The sequence below is a fragment of the Pseudonaja textilis genome, chromosome 5 (genome assembly GCF_049901715.1).
Source record: "Pseudonaja textilis isolate UNSWEBS1 chromosome 5, rPseTex1.2, whole genome shotgun sequence".
NCBI lineage: Eukaryota > Metazoa > Chordata > Lepidosauria > Squamata > Elapidae > Pseudonaja > Pseudonaja textilis.
Window position 1 is genome coordinate 26,789,720 of NC_141994.1, and position 26,493 is coordinate 26,816,212.

Here is a 26,493-nt window from a genome sequence, read left to right on the forward strand (position 1 = left end):
TTTCATAAGCATTTTTTTAATTCACAGACATCTCACACAAAAGCACATAAGAACCTCAAGTTATTTACATACAAGTTAATAACTTATCTTGACTTACTGAAAGGTAAGAAAAAGTTCTTGCATGTTTTTGCTAACTAAAACAGGATGTGGAATCTGTTAAATTTCATAGGGATCTAAACAGTTTTTTCTTTTATAATTTTACTATATTTCCCATCAGTTACTGGTTGTAAAAGAATATATTTCAGAAATACTTCAGTGTGCAAAAATTCCTTTTACTTTTATTGCTTACTTACTGATCTTAACACGTCCTATTAGTGCCTAAGTTTTGAGAAGAGCTAAAAATACTTAACATCAACAACAAATGTCAACAAATTTCTCACCAGCCCCACCAAAATTATTTTAGAAAGGTGCTGTTATTCTTGTGGAATTATTTATATTTAAAAATGAAGTTCCTGCCCATATGAAAGAGAGTTTCAAGTGTTACACTAGCAAATCCACTAAAACCGAATTCTTAAAAAAAAAAACCCTCTAATTTAGGAAAGCAACAGATTAAAAACATCAGCAATACAGCAACTCTCTCCTGGAGTAGATCAATTACTGTATATGACTGTGCTTTGAATATTTTCCTCCACCAATCGCTGATACGTGGTATAAAAGAATCAACCGGATTTGGGATATATTAATTTTTCAATGCCCATTAGGAAATCTCTGCTTTGACAACTTTTTGCTGTTAAAACAGACAGTGTTCATAAGAGCTTTAATTTTTTCTCAGGCTCAAGTCACTGTTCGTTACTAGTGCTGACAGAGATGTACTTTCTGAGGCATCTTCCTTAAGATTCAGGAACGATTCTCTGGTTATCTGCAGTATTTCTCTCAGTCCTTTGTTTTCCTGCTGTAAGCAACAAAACAATGCTTTTAAAGCGGCATGACAAAGAATTAAAATGCTCTTCCCCTTCCCAACACTAAGTTGTTTCTCTTTCCTGAACGGCTTCTGCAATCTTTCATCAAGGTTGTCTCCACATTTTTCTACAATCCCGTCCCTTGAGGTGATGTTGATGTCCCACCCTCGAATACCAGAGTACCAGCGTACTTGCACCCAAGCTAAGTGTCTTTTACTAGAGATGTTACTCTCATTAGAGGCCACTAGGGCACAAAGATTTTCTCAAGATTTTAGAAGAGTACTAAAATTAAAGACTATGCAGAAGATACACTTTTCTTTGATTTGAAAGTCTGACCTCTCTTCGTTCTTACTATAAGGGGATGGGAAAAACAAAAGGACCTTGTAATTTTGAGGCAACAGTACTCTGCTCATGCAAAATACTGATAGTCCTTGACTTACAATTTAACTTCAGATAGGTATGTGACTTTAACATTCTTATCTTAATAATTCTTTGAATCCACTAGTTTAAAAATAATATATTCATTTTTCCAGAGTTTAAATCCTACCTCAAGCTGAAAAATACGTTCTTGTTCTTTGCAACCTTGCTGCTCATCAATTTCAATGGCTTTTCTCATTACTGCTGCCATTTCCGTGATTTGGTCCACATGTACTTGCAATTCCTAAATCAAGAGTAAAGCAACATTAACAAAGGGCAATACTTTCATTTTAAAGTATCTCCTGAATACTGTTTTGATGTTACGACAGATTGTCTTCATAATCATAATTGTATAATCAAAAAACAAAACTTGTTTGTTTTGTTCATATTTCTAAGTCTCATATTTCCTCCACAATATGAAGAGCTTTGTAATAAATAGTTTTCAGGTCATTACATTACATTACATTACATTACATTATTCCTTGTAAACTGAATATTAGTTAGGGTCACAGACCAAAATTACCTATAACATTTGAAGTTGTGTAATCTGAATTTCCATAATTCCTAGCAATGATTATGCTGGTGGAAAATTCTGGGAGTTGATGTCTACACACTATATCTCTAAAGTTTTATAGAAACCATGGTTGAGTATCATTTTGTTTGCAGTGACTCACCCAGAGATGACATGGGAGGCAATATAAATCAAATAAAATCAGTCAAGGTTTTGTAACTTTCCTTTGAGATTTTTCAGTATTTATTGGCTAATAAGGAATCCACATTCACATGTATATAACCGCTAAAGTGATCTACCAGGAGGGATGATATTATTTCAGAGTGCCAGGTCTGGTACAAGGGATAGCTCCACAAAGCAGAGGGTATTGATATAACTACTAGTCCTTGGCTTACAACAGTGTCTTTAGTGAATGTTCAAAGTTACAACGGCACTTTAAAAAGTGACTTATGACCATTTTTCACACTTACGAACTCTGTAGCATCCCCATGTTCATGTGATCAAAATTCAGATGCTTGGCAACTGACTTGTACTGATGACAGTTGCAGTTTCCTAAGGTCATGTAAACCCCTTTTGTGACCTTCTGACAAGCAAAGTCAACGGGGAAACCAGATTCACTTAACAACCATATTACCAACTTATCAACTGAGGTGATTCACTTAACTGTGGCAAGAAAGGTTGTAAAATGGGGCAAAATTCACTTAATAACTGTCTCACTTAATTTTGGGCTCAATTTTGGCCATCAAGTTGAGAACATCATGTTTTCAACTTGATGGCCAGATTTGATTTTGTAAATCTTCTTTCTATCATTGCCATTTTGCAGGTCAAGAATGTAAAATCTGATTTAAGTTGTGTATTGTTTTGTGCCCATATTACATATTAGCCCAGTGCCAGAAGAGATTTATAAAAACATTAAGGGCCTGCTACCTTGGAGTGCTGTTCCTTTAACTTCATAATTATACCCGGATCATCTTTTTTGCTGGCCATGAGCAATCTAAACATCTGTTCTCTATATTTGCTCATGATTAGCTCCAAGGCACACTGATGTTCTTCGAGAGATGTTCGGAGTTCTGTTAGAAAACACAGCAAATTTAACATGCACATGTATTTTTACTATTTATTAAATGTATATACAAGTAACCCTAGGTAAATACAACACCCCCCTTTTCTACTTGATAAATAGAATAAAGTAGAATCTTGGTTGTCTTTTCTCCTGAAAAAGTTCTATCTGTTCAGATAATTCAAATACTGTGAAATATATCAGCAATTTCCAAAGTTTTTATTTATATAGACTACTATTTCTTCATCATGAAAAGCCCTTACACGAAACCATGCATTAAAGTATTTTGCAGCATAACATATGCCTGATGGAAGTAAAAAGGGGTATTGAAAGTACAGCTATGCTATAATTAGAAGAGCATTCATAATAACCTCTGGCAAAAAGGCTGCCATTTAAATTTATCAAATATTACATTACAAAGATATTTGTAAAGCAAATTACTATTGTGAATAGGACTCAGGAAAAAAAATGCTTTTGGCTCCAAATGCTGCATATGCTATGTTAAGAATGGTACATTAAAATGTATAGCATTCTGTTCCCAACACACACATCGTAAAGCACCAGAAGTTGGAAATAATTGCAATAGGTGCTTCAGGTATTTTACAGGCACACATCATAATACTGATATATTATTGTAAACTATTAAGTATTTGGCTACCCTAATAAAGCATGCTAAATTTTAAAGAGAAACCTTGGACTATTTTGATAGTAAACAGGACTCTTCTTAAACTGAATTTTTATTAACCTTTATTTTCTTGTTGTAGTTCTCTGATCTGTCTATTTTCCTGCTGGATACCTAAGACCAAGGAAGAACGAGGTCTATGTCTTGCTACTTCGTTAAGTTCTTGAATTTCTTCCTGGTACTGAAATTATAAAACAGACAGAATAAATTTCAATTTCAAAACCGGACATTTTGATACAGTATAATTAGTATTATGAACCATAAAACTTTGTCTTTATATCTTCCAAATGTGAATTTAAAAGCTGAACACTTCAAACAACTTAACCATAAAATACAGCATATTTAATTTAGTTAGTTTCTGAATCAGAAATATTAAGAGAGAAACCTGTTTCATTGCTTCCACTCGTTTGTTGAGATCGGTAGTTTGTTCAATGAGAGCTTCTGCTGCAGTGTCATGCTCTCTTAGTCGTTCCACTAACGCTTTGGCATCAGCTAGGGCCTTCTCAATTGTGCAACTCATTTCTAAAAATCAAAATAAAAGATAATGTTATATACCAGCTACCCTTCCACTTTGTCAGAAACAGCGTAAGTTGCCTAGCATCCTGAACATGCAGACTGAAGTATGAAAGTGCGGAACTTTCCCTTTTGTTAATGTCACTGAAGGTTGATTTTATATCCTTTACTGTTTTATTCTATTAGCATCTTGATGCAATACAGAAGCAAGATTAATGGACTTCTGCACAGGATTGCCTTAATTTATATCACTTGTAAATCACAGCTCTTGGATATGATGGTGCCATTCTTCCAATCTGGATGTCCTGTATTTTGAATAGAATATTGTCACCCTATATGTCCTAAAACTTATCATACTGGGAGACCTTTTAATTTTTGAAACAGTATTGTATAAGTATGTAAGGCCTCCTTGTGACCCTGATACATTGAATGAGGCTTCTGCACTAACAAATATACAACAATATCAATGTAAAAATACATTTTGCATCCTCAAAATATAAGAACTAGGGGAAACTTTAATAAGTTTTGATTTCACAGAAGGAATCTATTGCTTGTAGTTATTGTACCCTTGCTAAATGGTGACACTGGTAAAATACACAAGCAATTCAGGCCACCCCTTCCTGTTCAAAGGTATTATTTGTCACAATGTAACCGCAGCAAGAAGCTACTTTACAAATTACCTTAATTTAATACTTCCTGCCTGATACATTTGGATGTGTAAAGTTTTCATAACAGAAAAGGAAATCACAAATGACTCTTTATATAAAGCTCCTAAATTTAAACATAACTTTCTGCAAAAGTTTTCTTACTGTTTTTAGATATTTATGGGTTTTCTGAATTACTTTGTTGAGAAATTCTCTTCATTGATCATTGATCACATTCTCACTAACCTAGGGAAATCTTAATATCAAATCTAGTGGATGGACGTATCAACTTGATACAGGCACTAAACTACAGTAACAGCTGCATTTTGTAATTTTACAGATGTTATTGTAGTTTTATTTTTATCCCATTTTATTTTTAATGTAGCCAATATTGTATCTGAACCCATAAGTAAAATCATTAGTGCAAGAAGAGGGAGGGAGAGGAGGAGGAACTGTGGGATCCTTTATGGTCTCTGAGCTGGGTGGTTTTCTTGCATACATTTCAGTACCCAACTAGGTAACATCATCAGTTCTGGAAGGGAACGGGTTTGCTGGGAAGAGAATTGTAGGATCCTTGGTGCTCTCTGAGTTTGGTTACAAGTAGTCCTCAACTTACAACCACAACTGAGCACCAAATTTCTGTTGCTAAGTGAGACATTTGTTAAGTGAGTTTTGCCCCATTGTACAACTTTTCTTGACACAGTTGTTAAATGAATCACTGCAGATGTTACTAATATGGTTGTTAAACGACTGGCTTCCCCATTAACATTGCTTGTCAGAAGGTAATAAAAGGGGATCCCATGATCCCAGGGACATTGCAACCATCATAAATATGAACCAACTGTCCCGAGCATCCATCTGAATTTCAATCACGTGACTATGGGACCGTTGCAATGGTGGGAAGTGTGAAAAACGGCCATAAGTCCCTTTTCCAGTGCTGTTTGAACAGTCATCAAAAGAACCATTGTAAGTTGAGGACTACCTGTATTTTCTTGCAGACGTTTCATTGCCCAACTAGGGAACGTCATCAGTCCTAGAAGGGGTGGAGGGAGGAGAATGGGGTCCTTGATGCTTTCTGAGTTTGGTGGTGTTCTTGCAGATGTTTCATTGCCCAACTAGGGAACACCATCAGTGCCAGAAGGGAGGAGGGGTTTGCTCTGTTTACAGAGTGTCTCTCCCTGCCAAAGATTAAATGATGCCCAGGAAGAGGTATAAAACAAATGTGTTAAATATCCTCATACAACACACTCCACCAGGCTAAAAAATAAAGGAGACTGCAGAGACACCCAAGCCCCATTAAAGAAGGAGGGGAGATCCAAGCTCAGCCAACCTTTTGGCAGGCCTGGCCTTTGCTCCCTTCAGACCTGGGCCAGGCTGGAGGGAATTTAAAACTTAGAATATCTTTATTGTCAATTTAAATGTAGACTGATTGGCATACATGAAAATGAAATTTCGTGGCAATTGGCTCTCAAAGGGCTGCCAAGCTCCAATATACACTACATAAACATGGCCAATAAATAAATAAAAAATTATGCATATACCCACATCACCACGTGACACAGGGACATGACCATTAATTAATTAAGCATATCCCCACATACATTATATAATACAGGGACATGACCATTCACTAATTAACTATGCATATCTCCACATCTATTATGACACAGGGACAAGACCAATAAATAAAGCCTATCCCCCCCCCATCCCTCCTTTATTATGGATATACCCACATATATGACATAGGGACATGATCAATCAATCAATACATAAATAACATGCATATACTCACATCCCCACATACATTATATGACACAGGGACAAGACCAATAAATAAATGCATAAATAAAACATTATGCCTATGCCCCATCCCCACATCAAATGACACAGGGTCATTTATTTATATATTTACTGAATTTATGATGAATTTATGACGTGACCAATCATGAATTCATTGATTAATTATGCATATCCCCACATATATTGCATGACACAGGGACATGACCATCATTAATTATGCATATCCCCACATATACTATATGACACAGGGACAAGACCAATAAATACACGCACAAATAAATAAATAAATTACGCCTATCCCTACATCTCTTATATGACCCGGGGACTCCCCCCCCCAGGCAGGGGGGTCCGGCTGCCAAACAACCCTAGCAGGCATCTCCGGCCTCCTCGCGGGCTTAAGGGGGAAAAAAGCGTCTCTGTCTCCTCTCTCCTCCGCCCCCACCCCCAGGAACGGTTTAACGGCTTTTCCCAAACGTCGCGGCCGCGCGCCCACCACGCCAGCCAATAAGAGCGCGGCTAGGCCACACGCGCTCGCTCGCTTTCTCACTCGCTCTCTTTCTCCCCCTCCCTTCCCGCGCGCATCCGCCTCGGAGGACGCGTGCGCGCGCACCCTCCACAAAAACTCCCCCCTCTCTCTCTCACCGATGGTTCCGATTCATTCCTTGCTGCCGCCACCGCCCCCCCCTCTACCCGGCAGGGCGCAGACGCGGGCGAGAGGATGTGGAGGGACGCCAGCGGCTCCGCCGCTTCGCCGTCCGCCTACCGCGTCGCCCCTTCACACGGCGGCAGCTCGAAGGACAAGAGGAAGAGGCACCGGCCGGCCGGGCGACCCCATGGGGCAGCGGTGAGGTAGGTACGGGCGAGAGCCGCTCGCTGGCACCGCTTGGAGAAAGAAGAGGCAGGCGATGCGGGCAAAGCGAGTTATCGCGAGATTTGGCCTCTCTCTTTCTCCTTCCCCTCCCCTCTGCCTAAGCTAGTGAAATATCGCGAGGCGCGTTTTTTTTTTTCCTTTTTTTTCTCCATTCTCCTCTGGACGCTCCCCTCCCCAATTGGAAACATCGCGAGGTTTTGCTCAGCCTGGAAAAAAAAAAAGAGGCGGGGGAATTCCCCAGCCAATCAGGGGTCCCGTCCGAAGTCTCGCGAGATGTCACTTTCTCTCCCTCCCTCTCTTCCCCGCCCGCCTCTCATTCGCCCGAGAGTGAAAGTTGCTCAGAGCGCATGCGCGATCCTCTCCCTGGAAGTAGAAGAAAGTCAAGAGTAAGGCGACATACGTTGTATGATTGTGATTGTGTGAGTGTTGTAGGAAGGCCCTTTGGGGTTGAAAAAATACTGGTGCTCGTGGGGGCTCTTGGATTCTTTAAAATCAAGCTTCCCACCTTGCAAAGGGGGTGGATGGCTGCTTCCTCCTTTGATTGCAGGCAGTCCTCGACTTACGACCACGATTGAGCCCTGGTTGCTAAGCAAGACGCTTTGTTCAGTGTGCTTGCTTTACAACCTTCCTCGCCGCTGGTCGGTAAGTGGAATCCCTGCAGTTGTTAAAGTGAGTCACATGGTCATTAAGCAAATCCAGGAGGAAGCGGAAGGGGATCCCGTAACCCCGGGGGACTCTGCGACCCGTCGTAAGTACGAGTCCGTTGCCGAGTGTCTGAATTTTGATCATGTGATCCTTGGCGAAATGCTGCAATGGTCGTTAAGTGTGAAAAACAATCACAAGTCCCTTGTTTTTTTTCAGTGCCCTACTAACTTCGACCGGTCACCAAACAAACTGACTGTGCTTTGACAAGCAAATTGCCAAGACAATGAGAGTGGCCCGTGAACGGACCTGCTAGTTTAAAAGTAAAGCAATTTTTTTAAAAAAATAAGTTATATTTATAATAGTAGTTAGTACAGGTAAGCCCTCGGGACTACCTGTATCAAGATTGTGAAAAGGACATATTGACATGAATCAATCAAACCTTCGCTCTTTGCTTCTGTTAAAGGAGTTGCTCGGACTCTGCAGATGCTCATGGTTTACTAACTCTTGAGTTTTGGCTTTGAGTTCAGGCATGTGTGCTAAGTTAATGTTTGCCCCACCCTGGATGTAAACTCCAATCTGTTTGAATCCAAGTCTTAGTTGAATCTAGTTCAACCTGTCTATGTGGTTTTCTTGTCAACAATCAGGAAGCAGTTGGCCACTGGATATCCAGAATATGTGTGTGTGTGTGTGTGTTTATTTTCTGCCAGATTCACAATCTAATGGCAGGAAGTTGTAGCATCTGGCTGACCTTGTCTGATCTCAGAAAAGCCAAGTGGGATCAGATCTGCTTAGGACATGAATCAAAAGGAAAAAAAACCCACTGTTTTTTAATCAATGCTGGGATCTGGTAAGAGTTTCATGGAACATATGTCGATTTGGAACATAAAATATAAATAGACAAAACAACTGGACTGAACAAATCTTAATAGTGAAGTGGGAAAAAAATGCCAGTTGAAATTTAGAAGGTATGGAACTTTAATTTAAGAATCTAAAGTATTATATGAAAACTTACCAGGTAGTTCCATATCTTCATTTTTGTGATCTCCCTCTCCTCAATGCAGCCCCAATAGTTTAATTTCATTTAAAACATTATTCTTCGTGTGTGCAAGAAGCTGTCTTATGCAGAGGATTTTCATGTTATTATAGTATCATTGTCTACATTTAATAGCCTCATTTTTAATTGATGTAGTATTTGCCTACATTTTTCATTTCACTTATTGCAGAAAGAAAATGAAGCTTTTCTCAGAGTCGCACAAAACAGTTTTTGTGGTAGATCACTGTCCTTATATGGCCGAATCCTGTCGACAACATGTTGAGTTTGATATGCTCGTAAAGAATCGGACACAAGGAATTATACCTCTTGCTCCTATATCAAGATCCCTCTGGACATGTTCAGTGGAGTCCTCCATGGAATACTGCAGGATAATGTATGACATATTTCCTTTTAAAAAACTAGTAAGTAACCCTTACCTTTTATAACAATGAGGTTTTGCAAGCAAGAGGTTCTCTGCTACTGTTCTAATTCGTACTTCATGCTAAGCCATGAGTTTTGGTTACTACTATTTTGACTATGCGTTTTAAAATACAAGATTTTTCAGGTTCAACACTAAATTAGTATCTTTTAAAATATAAATAGAGGAAAACTAATTAACTAGAAGCTTGAAGAAACCTTAGTTCATAACACTAAATGTCAGCCATATAGAGGCTATTCCTGGCATGCTTCCCATCCATTTTTGTGTAAACACATTGTGCTGTACGTTCATATGATCTGCTACATTCTAGGAAAAAGATAGCAGACTTCTGCTACCATTTTATCCCCCTGGTACGTGTACTGAGGGGCCAAATCCTTTGGCTCATGGTTCTCTATAGGCCCCAACAAGTATGTTTGTCAGTCTGTGGTGGCCAGTGGTTAGAATGCTGCATTGCAGGCTAATTCTGCCAACTGCCAGCAGTTCAATTCTCACAGGTTCAAGGTTGACTCAGCCTTCCATCCTTCCGAGGACGGTAAAATAATGACCTAGATTGTTGAGGGCAATAGGCTGACTCTTTAAACCGCTTAGAGAGGGCTGTGAAGCACTGTGAAGCACTATATAAGTCTAAGGGCTATTGCTACGGCAAGGTGTCAGGGTTCCAGCGATTGCCCTAATTAAATCATGGGCCTTGAGCCAAGCTTCAAAAGAATGCAAAAGATTTATTAGGAACAACATGTTGGCATTAGCCTACATGAAACCAACTCTGGCATATGTAATTTATAGTCACCTGTGACCCTGTCCCCCCACCCCCCGGTGTCTCATCAGCCAGATTCTTCAACTGAGCAGGTTCATGGGCTGGGTGTCATCAATCACGTTCTCCAATGAAGGATTTTCAGGGGCAGAATATCCGGTAGCCTAGCTACAATCTTTGTAAGATAAGCGTGGAATGTACTTCTGGTTTTAAACTGACTTACTGCTCCTTGAGATTTTCCCTCCCCCCTTGTTTATGGCAACTCGAAAACAGGCATAGAAATGTTTTACGAGTTGACACAAGGGTTCCGAACCCTTGGTCTGTAGATGGGCACCGGTCTACGACATGCCAGAAACTGGGCTGTGCAACCAAGCGATGCCCCATCCGTGGGATGGAGGCAACCCATGAAATCACGCTCCCTCTGGTCCACCAAAAATCCTCTCTCCATGGAACTGGTCCCTGGTGCCCAAAACGTTGAGGGAGGGCACTGGTCTAAGGGATCTTGTAACATTTTTTACTTTATGATTTAAATGTTTGCAGTAGGTTCTTTAAAACCACTGGAAGCATTCGTGTGAATAAAACAGCATCTGATCATTTTTATTTGAACTGCATGCCATTACATATAACCTGGCATATGCCTAAGGTGTTAAAATTCAGCCTGTCCTATTTATTCACTGGATGCTTACTGGCAGATCATTTGAAGGAATGAGATGTTGCCTCAGATTGAAATGTCATGAAATGTATTGATTCTTTGCTCTCGCAAAAGGTGACAGTTCCCTCATCATGTAATCTACAGTGGGGTTGTCTTTCTCAGAAGGACCTCAGTTAGTGTTACACTTTTCCCCAAACTGTGGAAATATTTAGCCAGTGTTGGTTGTGTCGTTAAACTGTCACGTACACTTTTCAGGTGAACTTCATTGTAAGCGACTCTGGAGCAAATGTCTTAAATTCGTGGAACCAGGAAGACCAAAACTTGCAGGAGGTAAACGAAATTATAAAAAATTTACACAATTGTAGCCACTTCATATAGGAATGCAGTGGCTCAGTGGCTTAAGACACTGAACTTGTCAATCAGAAAGGTCGAATCGAATCCCTAGCGCCACATAACAGAGTGAGTTCCCATTACTCATCCCAGCTTCTGCCAACCTAGCAGTTTGTAAGCATGTAAAAAAATGCAAGTAGAAAAATAGGGACCACTTTGGTGGGAAGGGAACAGCATTTCGTGTGCCTTCGGCATTTAGTCCTGCTGGCCACATGACCATGGAAACTTCTTTGGAAAGCACTGGCTCTATGGCTTTGTAATGGAGATGAGCAGCGCCCCTTAGAGCCTGAAATGACTAGCACGTATGTACGAGGAGAACCTTTACCTTTAGCCACTTGATAGGAAGATGGATGAGATGGATAGATTAACAATGAAAACTAAGAATCAGGAGGAAACAGAATACTTTTTAACATGGGAGGCATTTTATCAATGGCTAGAAAATAGAAGCAGAAGTTAGAAACTTACAATTGAAAATAATATTTAATTAATAATGTAAGGTGGAATAATTAAGGATGATCAAATATTAATATGTTTTGATGATACTTGTTATATAATAGCATGTTAAAATTTTTGTCGTCACTGTTCAAAATCGATTGTACCCAGACAACACACTGTGGATGTGAAGATTTATGTATACCAAAGAAAAACATATAAATAAAATATAAAGAAGGCAGATATTTAATTGGATTCAAGCAGAGTTAGATTCTCCTAAAATCAAAGGCCATGGCTTAAATTCAACTAAGAACTAAGTCTAAATCCCAGGCAGTCAATTGCTATTCTTCAGCACGGTAGGACACTTATGAAGCAGACCTTAAGAAGATGGCTTTAGGTTTAGAGAAGAAGGACTGGAAAGAAGCATTCCTAGTTTTAATCCCAGGGTGGTGGATCCATACCCATTAAATTATACAGAAGAAACTACTTACTAGTGTCTCTTTGGAAATGAAGCTTTGGAAATGAAGAATACTCTTTTTTTTTGTAAATGTTATTTAAAGTACATACAATTCATCTTCCATTTAACGGTATGTCATCTGGGTACAAATATCTTTTGCAGTAACAATTAAAATTTACATCCATGTTCATGACTTTGCTATTAATTCTCTATTCTTATTGATACATATAATATCTCTATTACTATAACTCTCCCCTTCTTAGCATGTTTTTAATTCTATTAACCTATTTTCTATATTTCAATAATCTATTATGAAAGCTGTTTCTAGCTTTCATAGTTTTTCTCTAGCCATCAATAAAATAGTTCCCATATCTTAGAATATGGAAACTTGAGAACGTTATGGAGGAAACAAACTTATGTCTTTCTTGATCAGCTAATGGCCGCTTTGGCCGCGGTGGGGCCTCCCAATCCTCGTGCGGACCCAGAATGCTGTAGTATCCTACATGGCTTAGTAGCAGCTGTAGAAGCTCTTTGCAAAATTACCGAGTACCAGCATGAAGCCCGGACCTCCCTCATGGAGAACGCCGACCGTGTTGGAAACAGAGGGAGGATCATCTGCATTACTAACGCAAAGAGGTTTGTGACGCACATACGCAACCCCATTGTGTTAAAAGTGCCAGCCTTGGCGCTAAGCCAACCCCCAGCCACATGCTGAATTGCCTGTGAGGTTTGTGCAGCTAGTCCTGGCCTTAACGACCACAGTGGAGGCCCAAAATTTCCGTCACTCAGCGAGACAGCCATGGAGGGAGTTTTGCCCCATTGTACGCCTTTTCTTGCCACCGTCGTTAAGTGAATCACACTTAAGCTACTAATACGGTGGTGAAGTGAATCCGGCTTCCCCACAGACTTGGCTTGTCAGAAGGTCTCAAAAGGGGTCCCCCCCCCCAAGATACTGCAACTGTCATAAATATGAATCGGTCACCAAAGTGTCTGAATTTTGATCCTGTGACCAGGGGGATGCTAAAATGGTCATAAGTAAAAAGTCACTTTTTTCACCCTAGTGTCAAGTCATAAAATATTTCTATAGTCTTTTTAGAGTTGTCAACAGATAGGGAGGGTGGAGAGGGGTTTGAAAGAGCAGTGCAGTAGTTTAGAAATCGAAAGTGCATTCCATCAATAGTTTTTCAAAGATAGTAACTAGGTGACTGAAGTTTCTGCCTTGCAGAATTCTAACTGGAGAGCCTGATTGGTGACTCTTGGCTATGGATGTGTCTCATTGGAGAATATGAATTAAGATACACCCAGAGGGTGGAGGGAAAACCAGGGTCCAGGGTGACAAGGAATGATGTGCCTCAGAGCTAGCTACACCCAGGCAGTGCCAGACATGTTAACCCCCAATAAATCCTTTTGAAGTTTTGGAAGTTTGGCTCGAGACTCATGATTTAAATGGTGGGGTCACTGCCGGAATCCTGACACCTAACTTCAAACGGTCACTCAATGAACTGTTATAAGTCGAGGACTACCTCTGTGTGTGAGACTAAAATGTCAAGCAGTGGAGCGTGGCCATTTGCACAGTCACCAAGCAGATTGAGAGCATAACATTCACCTTGGAATCAAGCATGACTCCTGAGGAAGAGAACGGCTGTATCCGTGTTGCTGTTGTTGTTTTGATGCAATATTGAAGGGCTGGGCCTTTGCATATTCTTGGTCCAAGTCATCTACTAAAAAGAACATTTGTTAATAAAGATAGTCCTCGACTTAAGACAGTTGGTTTAGTGACCATTCAAAGTTACAACGGCACTGGAAAAATGCGACTTACGGCCATTTTTCACATGAACGACCATTGTGGTCACATGATTGATATTCAGATGCTTGACAGTTGGTTTATATTTATGGTTGCAGTGTCCCTGGGGTCATGGGATCCCCTCTTATTACCTTCTGACAAGCAAAGTCAATGAGGAAGCCAGTCATTTAACAACCATATTAACATCTGCAGTGGTTCACTTAACAACTGTGGCAGGAAAGGTCTTAAAATGGGACAAAACTGACTTGACAGATGTCCCACTTAGCAGCATAAATTTTGGGCTCAATTTTTGTGGTCGTAACTGGAGGACTCCCTGTACTGAAGACCATCATGCTTCATGAATTTGATCCTGAATCCATATAAACATTTCTCAGTTAACTTTGGAATCAAGTTATCAATTAGTAATCAAGTAATTGTTAAGTTAAAATCTCCCTTGAGTTGAGCAAACTTGGTGGTGGTTATACTGATATGTTTCTTCCTTGGGAATAAGAAAAAAGCATTTTACCATGGAGTATTTTTTTCCCAGTTTTCCAGATCAGGACAAAACAGTAGCAAAACTGTTACAAATTGAAAACTTAACAGCTTTTCAACATCAGATCAGAAAAAAGGCTATTTATTAGAGCACTGGGGTATACAATATGCGTGTTTTAAAAACAATCTTAAAAGAAAAACATATTCACATTTCCATGGTTTATGATGATTACTTTCTATATTTCTTTTTTTTTTCTAAAATTGGGTGTTTTTTATTCCCTTCCTTTCCAGTGATAGCCATGTACGAATGCTTGAGGAATTTGTCCAGGAAACAATACACGAACACAATAAGTTAGCGGCTAATTCTGATCAGTAAGTGCACAAATTAATATCATTTTGGCTGTATCTTATGTTTGGAATGTATAATCTTAAAAATGAAGTGTGCAGTTGCATTGTGGACATAGAGTCTGCAAGGGCTTGTCAGTTGTGGGACCTTCTGCATGAGTTGCCCAAGAAGTGGAGTAATTCAGTGGTAGAGCAAATAGGAGAGTACCCAGTTCCATTTTTGATATTTTTAATTAGAGCTAACAAAATTCCAGGATTTAGGATCTAAGAATTCAGTATCCATTTAATGAAACTCTAATATTTGTATTCCATCAATGTCTTTAACTAGTTGATTGAGAATCCTTACCTGTCCTTCATGTAATGAGAAATTGGTGGCCAAATGCTCCTATCAGAAAATTGGCACAGAAGAATGTAAGAGAGCACGTAGAATATTTATTGGAGTTTAGAGATTCTTTCTGCCTAGATATTTCCTGAATTTAATAATAACCACAATCCCGTAAACATTCCGATGACCTCTGAAAGTTTTTGGTCTTAAGTTTTCACCAATGATTGAATGTGCCATTATTTACTTTATAACAAAATATTTCGTCTTCTTCAGTCTTATGCAGATCCAGAAATGCGAGCTGGTTTTAATTCATACGTATCCTGTCGGGGAAGAAAGCCTTGTATCCGATCACCTTAAAAAAGAGGTAAGTCTCTTAAAGCAACGTATAAACTCACATTGGTTTGTGAATTGTGTCTTTAAAACATCAGTTAAGCTTATACAGGTACCGTTTCTTGCCCGGCACATCCGCCCAAGGCGCTAGAGCAAGAAAGCAAGGAATAGTACTATCATTTAGACTATCACTTAGCGCTTCACAAGGCTTTGCAGCTCTCTCTGAGTGGTTTACAGGGTCAGCCTCTTGTCTCCAACAATCTGGGTCCTCATTTTACCCAACTTGGAAGGATGGAAGGCTGAGTCAACCGTGAGCTGATAAGGATCGAACTGCTGGCAGTGGGCAGAGTTTGCCTGCAATACTGCATTCTAACCACTGCACCACCATGGCAGAAATAGCAATAGCACTTAGACTTATATATCGCTTCACCGTGCTTTATAGCCCCTCTCTAAGAGGTTTGCAGAGTCAGCCTATTGCCCCCAACAATCTAGGTCCTCATTTTACCGACCCCGGTAAAGGATGGAAGGCTGAGCCAACCTTGAGCTGGTCAAGATCAAACTGCTAGCAGTGGGCAGTGAGTTAGCCTGTGATACTGTACTCTCACCACTCCGCCACCACAGCTCTTGTTGTGGGTCCTGTCCCCTAAGGAGGTATATATTGGGACCCAGAAGAAGGGCCTTCCCTGTGGTGATTCCCTCTCTTTCGAATATTATCCCTTCCAAAACTATACCAGCCTCCATTTTCGTAATGGCTCTGAAGACGTGGTTTTGCCAACAGGCCTGGGGAACCCAGAGTGCGATGGAGCCCATCAAATGGTTAATTTGACTGTTTATTGTCACTGAGGGGTATATGTAGGTCAGTTATAATTGTATTTTATTATTTTATGTTATTTTTATTTTATTTTATGTTATTTTATTTTTATTATTTTATATCTTCTACCTTCTGTTTTTATTTTCTGTAAGCTGCCTAGAGTCCCCATGAGCTTGAGTGTATTTTACTTTATTTTATTTTATTATAGTTTAATTTATTTTTATTTTTATTTATTTTATTTTATTATTTATTTTATTATATTTTTATTATTTTATTTTATATTTTATTTATTTTATTATTTCATATCTTCTATCTTGTGTTCTTATTTTCTGTAAGAGCCACCTAGCATCCCCGTGAGCTTGAGTAGGCGGGGGGTGGCTTATATAAATTTTCCAAACTGATGAAACGCATATATATTTTTTTCAAACGGTTCTCTTAATTGATGGCTTACGGAGTCCTTTCCACACCCGCGTATGTGTGTGTCTTTTGTCTTTTCTTTGAAAAAGCTCTCTCCTGTTTTAACCAGCGAAGTCCATAGCGTTCGGGCTGGACGGCACCTGGCCACCAGACTGAACCTTTTAGTTCAGCAGCATTTCGATCTGGCCTCCACCACTATCACTAACATCCCAATGAAGGTAAGCCCCCCCCCCTTTCTCCTCCCCACCCTCCAAACAGCCTCCTCCCGCTGAGGCCGCTGGGCCCGTTTAATCCATCGAACAGGATTTTTTTTTTAACGATTAATTTTACTGCAAATGATTGCCTTTGCTTTTTTATTTTTTTTTCCTCCCCTCTTCATTATCACTTTTTTTTTCTTGTTTCTCTTTTTTTTTTCCTTTTTATTAGCCTACATTCAATGTCTGTGACCAGGTTAGTAAATTTTGATGGAGGAAGAAGGAAAAAAGAAAGAAAGAAAGAAAAAAGGATCACAGAACAAAACCAATAGCCTCCTTGGCTTTTTAGCAGTTTATTCCATTGTTAATGTGGCATCCGGGCTGGTTTTCTTATTTTTATTTGATGGGAACCATAGCCATGTTTGCTTCAGATGACTTGGTCTGCGATCCTTTCGTTTCCAAAGCCTGTGTTAGAAATTCCCCCACCCCTGCTGCCCCTTGTGCCTTTTAGTGGCCTAGCCAGCCTTTCTCTCCCTCCATCTCGTTTCTACGGCCTCTCCACATGAAGGTGTTTGTAACAAAGTAGGAAGCAAAAGGGACGCCTTTCCCAAATCAGGCCCCGTTAGTCCTCGACGTACGACCACAACCGAACGCCTAAATTACCTTACCGAGATGTTTGTTCAGTGAGCTTGGCCTCATTTTACGACCTTCCTTTCCACCATTGTTAAGCGAATCATTGCAGCTGCTGTGTCCCTGGGGGTGGCTCACGTGATCCCCTTTTGCAACCTTCGGACAAGCGACGTCAATGGGGAAGCCCGTTTCACTTAACAACCAGCGTCCTAATTTAAGAACTGCAGCGATTTACTTAACAATGGCGGCAAGGATGGTCAAAAAATGGGGAGCAAAGCAAACTAGTTTATTCCCCTTCTTCCTCCGTTTTATCGGCCTTACTACGACTGCTAGAGGAAGCCAGAGATACGAATTACAATCGGGCAGATGTAAGAAAACAAAGCATTTCTGTTTGCATTGGTTTTTTTTTAAAAAAAACTGCACAGAAGGAAAAGTTAGAATAAAAGTCAGTGTTGTCTGCTGGATTTTAAATCCACTGCACAGATCACAAATAGCATCGATGGCAGGATTTAGCCGTTTTAATTGCATTGGACTAAGATGCCTTTTAATGTTTGCAAATACCTTGTTGGCAACTGACTGACCTCCGAGCTGCCCTTCTGCTTTTCTCTTCTTGCCTTTTGCCCTTTCTTGCAACATCTCTTTCCTCTGTATGATTCATTTAAAACAAACAACGAAGCCCTAGCTCGGTCAGTTGGTTTTGCTAATCTGCCATATACATCATGTGTGTAGGTCTGCCCCAGCCGTTTAAAAAACACTGCTTACATTTTGCTTTTTTTTTTTTTAAGTGCTTCTTTTGCTTCTTTTTTTTTTTTATCCTTCTGCATGCAGCTTCTAGGCTTCAGCTGTGGCAGCCAGATAATGTGTGGCTTCTCTTATTAACCTCCCCCCACCCCACAAACCCCCACACTTCCATAAAAAAAAATAATGAATGGCTAGCTTTTCATCATCCTCTTTTAATGACCCCATAATCCCTTGCAGGGTGGAGTCTGGGCAACTGAATGGAGCTGAGTGTTTCACTGGCCAGATGCCCTTCCTGTTGCCAATGTGGAGTTTTGTTCGCCAGATATATTCTCATCATGCCCAGAGAGAGAAATATCTGCCTCTACGTAGGATCGAACTTACAGCCTCCTGATTGTGAGGCGAGAGCTCCACCTCTAGGCGACTGCACTGCTCAACAGCTAACTTTTTGATTACTATTAATTCTTTAAGAAATGGAAAATCTTCCTTATCTGCCATCTTATCACTGGACAGAAGTGGGTGCTGGATCTGTTTTTATATCAGCTGTTTTTATTTTAATCTGTTGTCAATTAAAACTAGTTCACCTCTTGGCTTCTCCCTAGGCCAGGAAAACAATAATTTCAAGAAACCTGGAGGTTTTTGCAAACTGAAATTTGTCAGCTGAAAATAGGCAAAAATGTAGGACTTCCTCAGTAAACTTTGGATCAAGCTGCCTTCGGCTTATTTTTGTATGAAAAGGCATCTCTTTTTTTTTTCCAGAATTCTAATCTATTTCATATTGTGAGCATTCTAGTTTTTTTTTTCCCTTTTGGCCATTTTGTATTAAAAGGCAAAAGGTAAAATTGTCCCTCTGTTAGAAAAAGAAACTAAACGAAGAAAAATGTTTGTTCACAGAACGTTACAGTGCTTGATTTTTGTTTCTTTTTGAAAAAAATCCAGGAAGAACAACATGCCAACACCTCTGCCAATTATGATGTAGAACTGCTACATTATAAGGAAGCCCATGTAGACTTTTTAAAAAGTGGTGAGTATGGCAAAAATAAAATTAAAAAAATAGAATAGAAAGAATAAAATAGGATAGAATAGGATAGGATAGAATGGAATGGAATTGAATTCTTTATTGGCCAAGTGTGATTGGACACTCAAGGAATTTGTCTTGGTGCAAATGCTCTCGGTGTACATAAAATATACATTCATCAAGAATCATAAGGTACAACATTTAATGATAGTCATAGGGGACAATAGTAGGGGACAATCAATATAAATCGCAAGGATACAAGCGACAGAGTTATAGTCATACAGTCACAAGTGGGAGGGGATGGGCGATAAGGAGTGATGAGAAGATTAATAGTAATGGTAGTGCAGACTTTATAAATAGTTGGACAGTGTTGAGGGAATTATTTGTTTAGCAGAGTGATGACTTTTGGGGAAAAGCTGTCCTTGTGTCTAGTTGTTCTGGTGTGCAGAGCTCTATAGTGTCGTTTTGAGGGAAGGAGTTGAAACAGTTTCTGTCTGGGATGTGAGGGATCTGTAAATATTTTCACAGCCCTCTTTGTATCTGCAAAGGAACAAATAAATAATTCATCTATGAGTCATGGTGGCGCAGTGGTTAGAATGCAGTATTGCAGGCTAATTCTGCTGGCTGCCAGCAAGATTGCCAGTTCAATCCTGACTGGCTCAAGATTAACTCAGCCTTCCCTCCTTCTGAGGTTGTAAAATGAGGACCCAGATTATTAGAGGCAATACACTGACTCTGTAAACTGCTTAGAGAGGGCTGTAAAGCACTATAAAGCGATATATATAAGTCTTAAGTGCTATTGCTGTATATCATTTTAAAGCATCCAAGCTTACTGGATAGGACCCACAGCAATTCTTGTACCAGCAAAAAAAAAAAAAAGGAATTTACTATTTTGACATCCAAAGAAGTTTTATAGAAAGAAAAACTAGAAATCTCTGCTCAGAGTGTTCCAGAATTCAAACCAGGGCTCCTGTGTCTTTCAGAGTAAAATTAATGCCAATGGATGTCTACAGAATATAACGGGGACCTCAAACAGCATACATTCTTGTTTCCCTTAGTTAATGCTCGTTGTAGCAAGACCATTATTCTGTCCCCTTTTCAGTCGAGTTTCTATTAAAATACTAGCTCAATACAAAACTATGTGATTTGACTTAGTTTGGGGGGAGGAAAATAAGGTGAAAAAAATTCTGCCTCTGCCTACCAGCATCCATTTGTAGTCATCTGGCTAGCGTCCTGTCAGTGTGTGAGAGAGTTGAGGGCTGTTTGGAAACTGAAATAGTATTTTCTGTGTGAGCAAGGAGACAGCAAGGAGCCTGGTCATGGCTTAGCTCAACCATTCTGTACTAAAACTGCTTTCTGCTGTGAAACTGAAACTCCTCTCCTGCTTGTTGGAAGAGATTTCTTTTCAGGTGCGGAGGGGGAGTAGGCATCAGAGCATGATATAATAATAACAACAACAACAACAACAATAATAATAATAATAATAATAATAATAATAATATCAGAAATATTAATGCTTTGATGGTCATTTCAAAGAATCCTTTCTTAGTGGGCACCTAGAAGACAAGAGGAACATACGGGGCAAATTTCAAGTTTGTAAGCTTTACAGCTCTTGAGGTTTTGTGATGACGCATGAGGAGTATTTCACTTTTATTAAGTTATATTAATCTTTCAATTGTGCATCGCAGGTGATAATCACATGGGTGGCAGCAGCAAAGAGGGCACATTCAAAGAAACCATCACTTTAAAATGGTGTACCCCCAGAACAAATAGTGTCGGTAAATATCCATTTTTCTTCTAAAGCTTTTCCCACATTGATTGATTCTAGAGATTGTCCTATTTGTTCCTTTTTTCTCCCCCTTCTAAATTATGGCAATGGGACAAGGTCATGTTTTTAAACAAGGACATAACTTCAAACTCTTTTGTAGAGAATATAACTTTTCATTGAGATCAGGTAGTCTCTAAGAATTGTAAAAAATTCTCCTTTTTTATCTCCCAGAACTGCATTATTGCACCGGAGCATACAGGATATCCCCCGTTGATGTGAACAGCCGGCCTTCCTCTTGCCTAACCAACTTTCTTCTTAACGGTAAAACATTTTCACTCAATTTTCGAACGAAACGATTGCTGTTTACTGACAGTGCATTTGGGGTTCAACTAGGAGAAACATCATCCGAGGCAGAGGTCAGATTCAGTGTGGGTTGAGATTTTGGAATCCGCTTCAGCTCTTAACAGAGAATCCACAATTTGGGCAAAAATGGAAGAATTCTCTTGCGAATGAGGGAGCTTCAGCTCATGCCTTGGTGGACTCTGGTTTTCCTTTCCTGAAAAGGATGCTGTTAGCCTTATTTTATTTTAAGTTGGGCAGACAGGATGGATTTGGAAGGGAGAATCTTCTATTCTGTTATTGAGGCAAGATTCTGTTCTGACCCAGCTCCCCAAACACAGCAAACCCTCTGACGTGAACTCAAAAGATTCCTTTATTAGGAGTCTCGGCAGCCCCGTCAAAAAGTTTCTCTTACAGGCTAACAAGTCCGTTCGGCAGGGAAAGGAATAGTTGTCTGCCACATCCATTCATCTCCGCCCCCTGCCTTTTATCCCCAGAGCTAGAGTGGGGCTTCGCTAGCAGCAGTGGCTCTTCTGTCCTGAGGACCAGCCCATAGATTTCCACTGCTCTCCTCTCCTCTGCCTTCTGTGCGTCAGGCACTAGGCCTGGCTGTTCCTCCTCTTCCTCATCAGCCACCTCCAGACCTCCAGGCCCAGGCTCTGCCTCTGTTTCTCTCTCTCTCTGACAGCTCCATTCCCTCTTCCCTCTCGGAGCTCCCAGGTTGCTAGGATGCTGACTCTGACGCCCAACAACTCCTCCTCCTCTGATTCGGCTGTTTGAGGGGCCAGCGGCTGACAGGCCATAGCAGATTCACTTCATAAGAGCTAGTCCAGTTTTTACTGGTTCAGCGTCTAGACCACTGATGGCTAACCTTTTCATCGTCGCGTGCTGAAAGCGCACATGTGCCTGCACCCATAATGCAATGCACATGCGACCTCCCTACTCCCTACCCATGCACTCATGACCCCCCCTGCATGCCCTGCGTGTCTGCGCACACGCACATGATCCCCCATGTACCACGCGCCTATGTGCATGCGCATGTGTTTCACATGCCTGCCCTGCCCCCTGCACAGGCACGGCAGCTACCCAACAACCTGCTGGTTGTTGGGAGGTGCGCACGCATGTGCAGTGCATCTTTTCTGGGCGACATCTTGTGTGCCGGCAGAAATGGTTTTGCATGCCACTTACGGCACGTGTGCCATAGTTTCACCATCAAGAGGGGCAGATTCTTGTGCATTCTGTGATCAGTATGATAGAGGTTTTATTCAGTGGGAGCTGAAGTGGGGCAGGTGGCGGCCTTCCGAGCATTCACAGTATATACAAATAAAAGTGTAGGAAAACAAAAGGCGAATTTAAAGTAAAGTAGAACCACGAAAGATCGGAGCAATTCGGAATGGAATCACCTTCCTTAAGCCACTTCCAACAGTCACTTACTTTGTGAGCCAAGACAAGATATAGAGAAGAAATACACAGTGGCAACTTTTTGAAAAGGCTATACGCACACGTGCAGCAAATTGAATTAGTGATCGTGTCGAAACAAAACACAAAAAGTATAAAACAAAAATATACCTCTGCAGCAAAAACATATGTCCCAAAGGATATTCAGTTGACACAAACCGCCTAAATATATCACATCTAACCATTTAGTAACAATATATCAAAATACATATAAACATCTAACCAGGCTTCTGAAATAATGTAAAATCTATGCCCAAAGGAAATATACTGTGTCCTGTTTGACTGGTGGTAAAATTGTCCTTCCTAAAACAGCAAATTACACATCTCTTGAATTTAACTTTGAATATCTGGGTTTCGTAGTATTCACCAGTTTATGATGCCTGTTCACCTGCAGCTTTCGGTTTAACTTGAATCTTCCTTCTGCTGTAGGATAATCTCCTTCTTGGAATCTAGAAGTCTGTTATTTGATTGATTTCTTTTTCTTCTTTATTATAAACCAGAAGGATGATTTGATGTCACACAGAGCATCGCGCAAAATAATTCATAAAGCATTTTCCTTTTTTCCACAGGCCGTTCTGTGTTGTTGGAGCAACCCCGCAAGTCTGGCTCTAAAGTAATCAGTCACATGCTGAGCAGTCACGGAGGGGAGATTTTCCTGCACGTCTTAAGCAGTTCTCGATCCATTCTGGAGGATCCCCCTTCCATAAGTGAAGGGTGTGGGGGCAGGGTCACCGACTACAGGATTACCGTGAGTTTGGCTTAAATCTAAATCTAAAACAAAGTGTTGTGGCCTGTGGGCAGCCGAATCAGAGGAGGAGGAGGCATGGGAGTCAGGACAAGCACCAGGGCAACCTGGGTGGTTCAAAGAGGAAGAGGGAATGGAGCTGGCAGAGAGAGAAAAAGAGACAGAGGTGGAGCCTGGGCTGTCCATCAACCCTCAGATGGAGAGTCAACAGCACCCAGGTCTGGAAGTGGCCGATGAGGAAGAGGAGGAACAGCTGGGTCCAGTGCATGACACATGGATGCACAGAAGGCAAAGGAGAGGAGAGCAGTGGAAATCTATGGGCCGGTCCTTGGGATGGAAGAACCACCGCTGCTAGTTAGCCCCACCCTGGCTCTGGGGATAAAAGGCAGGGGGCAGAGATGAATAGATATGGCAGACAACTATTCATCTTCCCTGCTGGATGGCCTTGTTAGCCTGCAGTGAGAGAGAAACTTTTTGCTGGGTTGACGGGACTCCTAATAAAGGAATCTTTTGAGTTCACGTCAGAGGGTTTGTTGTCTTTGGGAAGCTGAGTCAGAACACAAAGGTTAAACTCTTCAGCTTCAATCCTGATAGAAATAGACTTTGAGATATGAACCATCCTTGATCCATAGTGATGATGCATTTGATGTCACTAGAACATGTGAATGTCCCAGCTTTTCAAAACAGCGCACAAGTAATTTTTTTTTAAGTTGGAATTTTTCTATATGTTGTTACAATGAACACTATGAACATCTTTTTCAAACCAAATTAATACTAAAAAGATGTAGTGACCAAAAACGCACACTGTTTTTTAACTATCTCCTGGAAAGACTGCTGAGTTTATTTTATTTTTTTCTACGTAGGATTTTGGTGAATTTATGAGAGAAAATAGGCTCGCTCCTTTCCTAGAGCCCAGGTACAAGAATGATGACAGTCTCGAGGTTCCTTTGGAAAGAGCCAAAGACCAGCTGGAGAAACATACCCGTTACTGGCCCATGATTATTTCACAGACCACCATATTCAACATGCAGGCGGTAGGTAATCCTGGGTGCCTTGAGTTCCCAGCCATGGGTCACGTTTCACTTACAACTGTCCAAATCTCACTGAAAGTGGAACTCTTCAAGTATATTGGGCCATTGAACATCCCTGGGAGGACTGCTCGATGGTTAAGTCATTGTTGTGGCCTCCAGCGGCCGAATCGGAGGAGACGTAGGCATGGGAGTCCGGGTCAGCATCAAAGCAATCTGAGATCTCCGAGGGGGAAGAGGGAATGGAGCTGGCAGAGAGAGAGAGAGAGATGGAGCCTGGGCCATCCATCAGCCCTCAAAGGAAGAGTCAACAGCTCCCAGGTCTGGAGGTGGCTGATGAGGAAGAGGAGGAACAGCTGGGTCCAGTGCCTGACGCGCAGATGCTCAGAAGGCAGAGGAGAGGAGAGCAGTGAAAATCTATGGGCCGGTCCTTGGGACGGAAGAGCCAGGTCTGGAGGTGGCTGATGAGGAAGAGGAGGAACAGCCGGGTCCAGTGCCTGACGCGCAGATGCTCAGAAGGCAGAGGAGAGGAGAGCAGTGGAAATCTATGGGCCGGTCTTTGGGACGGAAGAGCCACCACTGCTAGCGAAGCCCCACTCTTAGCTCTGGGGATAAAAGGCAAGGGGTGGAGGTGAATAGATGTGGCAAACAAATATTCATCTTCCCTGCCAGACGGACTTGTTAGCCTGTGATGAGAGATAAACTTTTTGCTGGGGCTAGCAGCACTCCTAATAAAGGAATATCTTGAATTCATTTCAGGGGGTTTGTAGTGTTTGAGGAGCTGGGTCAGAACAGTTATACAAGTGGGTCTTAAACAACAAAACCATCTATTTCTGTATACTCTTGTGTTCCTCCAAGTCTTCTAGCATCTCTTCCTTCTTTCTTGGTGGCTGTTTTTGCATCTTGCATGTCGGCATTAAAAAAGCTGAGTTGGCTGTTCGAAGAACATGATTGAGAACTCTTGGCTATGGATGTGTCCCATTGGAGAATACAAATTATGTGTCTCAAAGTCAGCTATACCCAGTGTCATGCCATTGTTGGAGTCAGATTCTGAAGGGGAGATTGAGCAGCTGACAGGGAGTGGGAGGGTGGATCTGATGGCTGTGGACGAAAAGGGGGAAGGGCACAGTCCGGCTGGGCATTCAGAGGAAGACCCAGGACTATCCCCTCTTCATCCTAGGGCATGCAGGGAGGAACGGAAAAGGGAGCAACGTGGCTTATGGGAGAGGAAAGGGCCCTGATCCCCTTCATGGGCTGCAGCTGGAAAGACTGTTTAAAAGGGCAAACCGCATGGCAAAGTTGCTGGAAGCAAATCGTGCATTATCTTTGTCGAGGCATCCTCCCAACTGTGGGTGCTGCGTTATCCTTTGAAAGTCTGCAATTTATCTTCCTGGCCTGTCATGTTAATTACTTCAGCATGGTTTGTGTTGTTGTTTTTTAATTTCTAATTATCTTTACTTTGGGTTCAGACTACATTTCCTTTGTAGACTGTTTTTTGGAAGAGTTTGATCTCCAGCCGAAGATAACTGGACATTGGGGGGCCAAGTTGGAGGCATTAAAGGGAATTTATCTACTTTGGTGACTTCGTTATTTTTGTGCCACGCCCCGGGTCATCACACCCAGGTAGTGCCAGACCTGCTAACTCCCAATTAAATCCTTTTGAAGTTTTGGAAGTTTGGCTCGAGACTCATGATTTAAATGGGGGTGACTGCTAGAATCCTGACACTCCCTGTATTTGAAAGCATTCCCACGAAACCAAGTGATGCCTTCCCTTTATAGCGGTTACTATTCATAAGATTTGTGAGATTGGATGCGATTGGCATGGAAATCCATCCAATAAGGAAACTTTCAGCAATGCCAACCATTCGCTTTATGG

The 26,493-nt window shown here is 41.0% G+C and overlaps 2 protein-coding genes across 19 annotated transcripts in view; one reads left to right on the forward strand and one right to left on the reverse strand.

Moving 5' to 3' along the window:
- On the reverse strand, positions 1 to 7,423 carry FGFR1OP2 (FGFR1 oncogene partner 2). 7 transcript variants are annotated; one of them, XM_087934348.1, is made up of 6 exons: positions 7,290 to 7,423; positions 3,955 to 4,091; positions 3,633 to 3,750; positions 2,755 to 2,897; positions 1,447 to 1,560; positions 1 to 889 (listed from the first exon to the last, which is right to left on the reverse strand). In XM_087934348.1, exons 2-6 carry the CDS (start codon positions 4,087 to 4,089, stop codon positions 758 to 760), a joined length of 642 nt encoding a protein of 213 aa, XP_087790474.1. In that variant the 5' UTR covers positions 4,090 to 4,091; positions 7,290 to 7,423; the 3' UTR covers positions 1 to 757. The 7 variants fall into 7 exon arrangements, with proteins under 7 accessions (XP_087790474.1, XP_087790475.1, XP_087790473.1 ...); XM_087934349.1 differs by having other exon boundaries at positions 1 to 892; XM_087934347.1 differs by having other exon boundaries at positions 7,169 to 7,309.
- Positions 7,245 to 26,493, forward strand: part of INTS13 (integrator complex subunit 13) — a 24,960-nt gene continuing 5,711 nt past the window's right edge. Inside the window, exons 1-13 of one of the 12 annotated variants that reach the window (XM_087934343.1) lie at positions 7,245 to 7,375; positions 9,266 to 9,497; positions 11,173 to 11,247; positions 12,630 to 12,832; positions 14,763 to 14,843; positions 15,415 to 15,505; positions 16,789 to 16,917; positions 17,126 to 17,149; positions 19,201 to 19,285; positions 20,968 to 21,057; positions 21,279 to 21,368; positions 23,414 to 23,592; positions 24,453 to 24,623. In XM_087934343.1, coding sequence (XP_087790469.1) covers positions 7,245 to 7,375; positions 9,266 to 9,497; positions 11,173 to 11,247; positions 12,630 to 12,832; positions 14,763 to 14,843; positions 15,415 to 15,505; positions 16,789 to 16,917; positions 17,126 to 17,149; positions 19,201 to 19,285; positions 20,968 to 21,057; positions 21,279 to 21,368; positions 23,414 to 23,592; positions 24,453 to 24,623 — 1,581 coding nt within the window. Of the gene's footprint in view, positions 7,376 to 7,690; positions 8,890 to 9,265; positions 9,498 to 11,172; positions 11,248 to 12,629; positions 12,833 to 14,762; positions 14,844 to 15,414; positions 15,506 to 16,788; positions 16,918 to 17,125; positions 17,150 to 19,200; positions 19,286 to 20,967; positions 21,058 to 21,278; positions 21,369 to 23,413; positions 23,593 to 24,452; positions 24,624 to 26,493 lie in introns of those variants that run through there. The other 11 variants (XM_087934333.1, XM_087934335.1, XM_087934337.1 and 8 more) reach the window with 11 other exon arrangements.

What these genes read in the sequence shown, in the direction of transcription:
- FGFR1OP2 (XM_087934344.1), bottom strand. Translation starts at nt 5,754, where the DNA reads ATGACGTTCCCTAGTTGGGCAATGAAACGTCTGCAAGAAAATACAG. An exon ending in ACGTCTGCAAGAAAATACAG is followed by an intron (nt 4,092 to 5,708) that starts GTAGTCCTCAAC and finishes TTTGATTTTTAG; the next exon opens with AAATGAGTTGCACAATTGAG. An exon ending in TAAAGGAACAGCACTCCAAG is followed by an intron (nt 1,561 to 2,754) that starts GTAGCAGGCCCT and finishes CTCTTGATTTAG; the next exon opens with GAATTGCAAGTACATGTGGA.